We start from the raw sequence: 2,208 nt of genomic DNA on the forward strand, positions 1-2,208 counted from the left end.
TGTCACTGTCTTTCATCTGATCAGACTCCCAATATCAACTGAAGGATGTTCAACATCATTTCCATTACAAAATCCTCCTGTATTTTGATGACCCAGTATAGAGTGAGGGATTAGATTCACGATCACATACTCATGTACACAATGGTATGACACCACCCCCCCACCACCCCAGATTTCACTGGGACATACACCCAAACACACTAACCTTCACTGTCCCTAATCCACTCTGAAGGGCTTTCAATGGTATTCCCAAATGAATCCCCAGTATCCACATTCTAGGGGCATGATTGACCAGAAACTGAACTGGTCTAGCCATATAAACCCATGCCAAACACAAAAAATATACGGTGGCTGCAACAGCAGGTCAGAGCTTGGGATACTACAGCAAGTAACTGACCTGCAGACTTCCCAAAAGCCTGTCCCACCATCTACTAGGCACAGGTCAGGAGGGTGAGGAAATACTCCCCACTTGCCCTGGATGGGGACAGCTCCAACAACACTCATGAAGCTCGACTCCATCCAGACAAAGCAGCCCCCGCTTGATTGGCCCCACACTCACAAACATCCCCTCCCTCCCTCCTTCCACCGACACTCAGTAGCAGTGATGTGTACCATCTACAAGGTGCACTGCAGAAATTCACCAAAGATCCTCAACACAACCTTCCAAATCCACGACCACTTCCATCTAGAAGGACAAGGGCAGCAGATACGCCCCTTACAATTCCCCATCAAAGCTCCTCACCATCCTGACTCGGAAATATATCACCGTTCCCTTCAGTGTGGCTGGGTCAGAATCCTGGAATTCCCTCCCTCAGGGGCATTCTGGGTCTACCCACAGCACACAGACTGCAGCGGGTGAAGTGGGCAACTTACCACCACCTTCTCAAGGGGGGCAACTAGGGACGGGCAATAAATCCTGACCCAGTCAGCCATGCCCCACAAATGAATGAAAAGAATGTTTGTACTTTCTTCACAAACCAGACTTTCTTTTTCTGTAGAACGTGATGCGCCATGAGACCGATGAGCTACCAATGACAGTGCATGTTACCGTCAAGCCACATGGAAACCAAGGCCTTACAAAGAAAATGTGAGGGAATTCTCATCCAGTTCAATCCAGGATAAGCTCAGATCCCTGCTTGCTCTCTACTTTGTGAGCTCAACCCAGCCTGGGTCAACAAGAAGGGAGGATGGGATTTAGTCCTGAGCCATAGATCAAAGAAAATTCCACTCTTCCCACCTCACCCGTTCTAGATTTTATAAATTTAAAAATCACACAACACCAGGTTATAGTCTAACAGGTTTATTTGGAAGTATTAGCTTTCAAAGTGCTGCTTGATTAGATTCCCTACAGTGTGGAAACAGGCCCCTTGGCCCAACAAGTCCACACTGACCCTCCGAAGAGTAACCCACCCAGACCCATTTCCCTCTGACTAATGCACCTACACTACAGGCAGTTTAGCATGGCCAATTCCCCTGGCCTGAACAAGGGAACTGCAGCACCCAGAGGAAACCAACGCAGTTACGGGGAGAATGTGCAAACTCCACACAGACAGTTGCCCTGAGGCTGGAATCGAACCTGGGTCCCTGGTGCTGTGAGGCAGCCGTGCTAACCACTGAGCCACCGTGCCGCCGCATGCTAGTGCTTCCAAATAAACCTATTGGACTATAACCTGGTGTTGTGTGATTTTTAACTTTGTCCACCCCAATCCAACACCACCTCCTCCAAATCAAATGTTATTAGGTATCTTTGCTGACTGTTTTGAGTTTCGTTTTGACATCCTTTCCATTGTTGCCTAGAACTCTGTTTAGAAAGTCAAATGAATCTGAAAATGCAGCCATTCGACGTGTGCTTAAGACAGACAGAAAGACAAGTGTATACTGCTTTTGTTCTATATTTACATTTTTTTTAAAAACTGCAAACAACATAAGGAATTGATGCAGGAGCAGGTTATTCAGTTCCTCATGTCTGCACTGTAATTGATAAGGATCAAGGCTGTTTGTTAACTTGTGTACTGTTCTCTCAGCCACCTTTTAGAAACTATAAAATTGCTCTTAGATTCTGCCCCAGTGTTTTGAGCAGCTGGAATGAAAAGAATATGACAGTGACCTTGAGCAATGCCCCGTGAGACCTGTAACACATTGAAAAGGGTAAAGCACCTTTTCCTCTCTGACCCCCAACATCACACTAACCAGGAGCAATGTCACCGT

General features: G+C 46.7%; 1 protein-coding gene across 2 annotated transcripts in view; it reads left to right on the forward strand.

Moving 5' to 3' along the window:
• Nucleotides 1-1,326, forward strand: part of LOC122542955 (T-lymphocyte surface antigen Ly-9-like) — a 9,556-nt gene extending 8,230 nt beyond the window's left edge. Inside the window, exon 6 of one of the 2 annotated variants that reach the window (XM_043681099.1) lies at nt 999-1,326. In XM_043681099.1, coding sequence (XP_043537034.1) covers nt 999-1,091 — 93 coding nt within the window. In that variant the 3' untranslated portion in view covers nt 1,092-1,326. The remainder of the gene's footprint in view (nt 1-998) is intronic. The other variant, XM_043681100.1, reaches the window with a different exon arrangement.
• The last annotated feature ends 882 nt before the right edge of the window (nt 1,327-2,208 follow it).

Source organism: Chiloscyllium plagiosum, chromosome 41, assembly GCF_004010195.1.
Source record: "Chiloscyllium plagiosum isolate BGI_BamShark_2017 chromosome 41, ASM401019v2, whole genome shotgun sequence".
NCBI classification, from domain to species: domain Eukaryota; kingdom Metazoa; phylum Chordata; class Chondrichthyes; order Orectolobiformes; family Hemiscylliidae; genus Chiloscyllium; species Chiloscyllium plagiosum.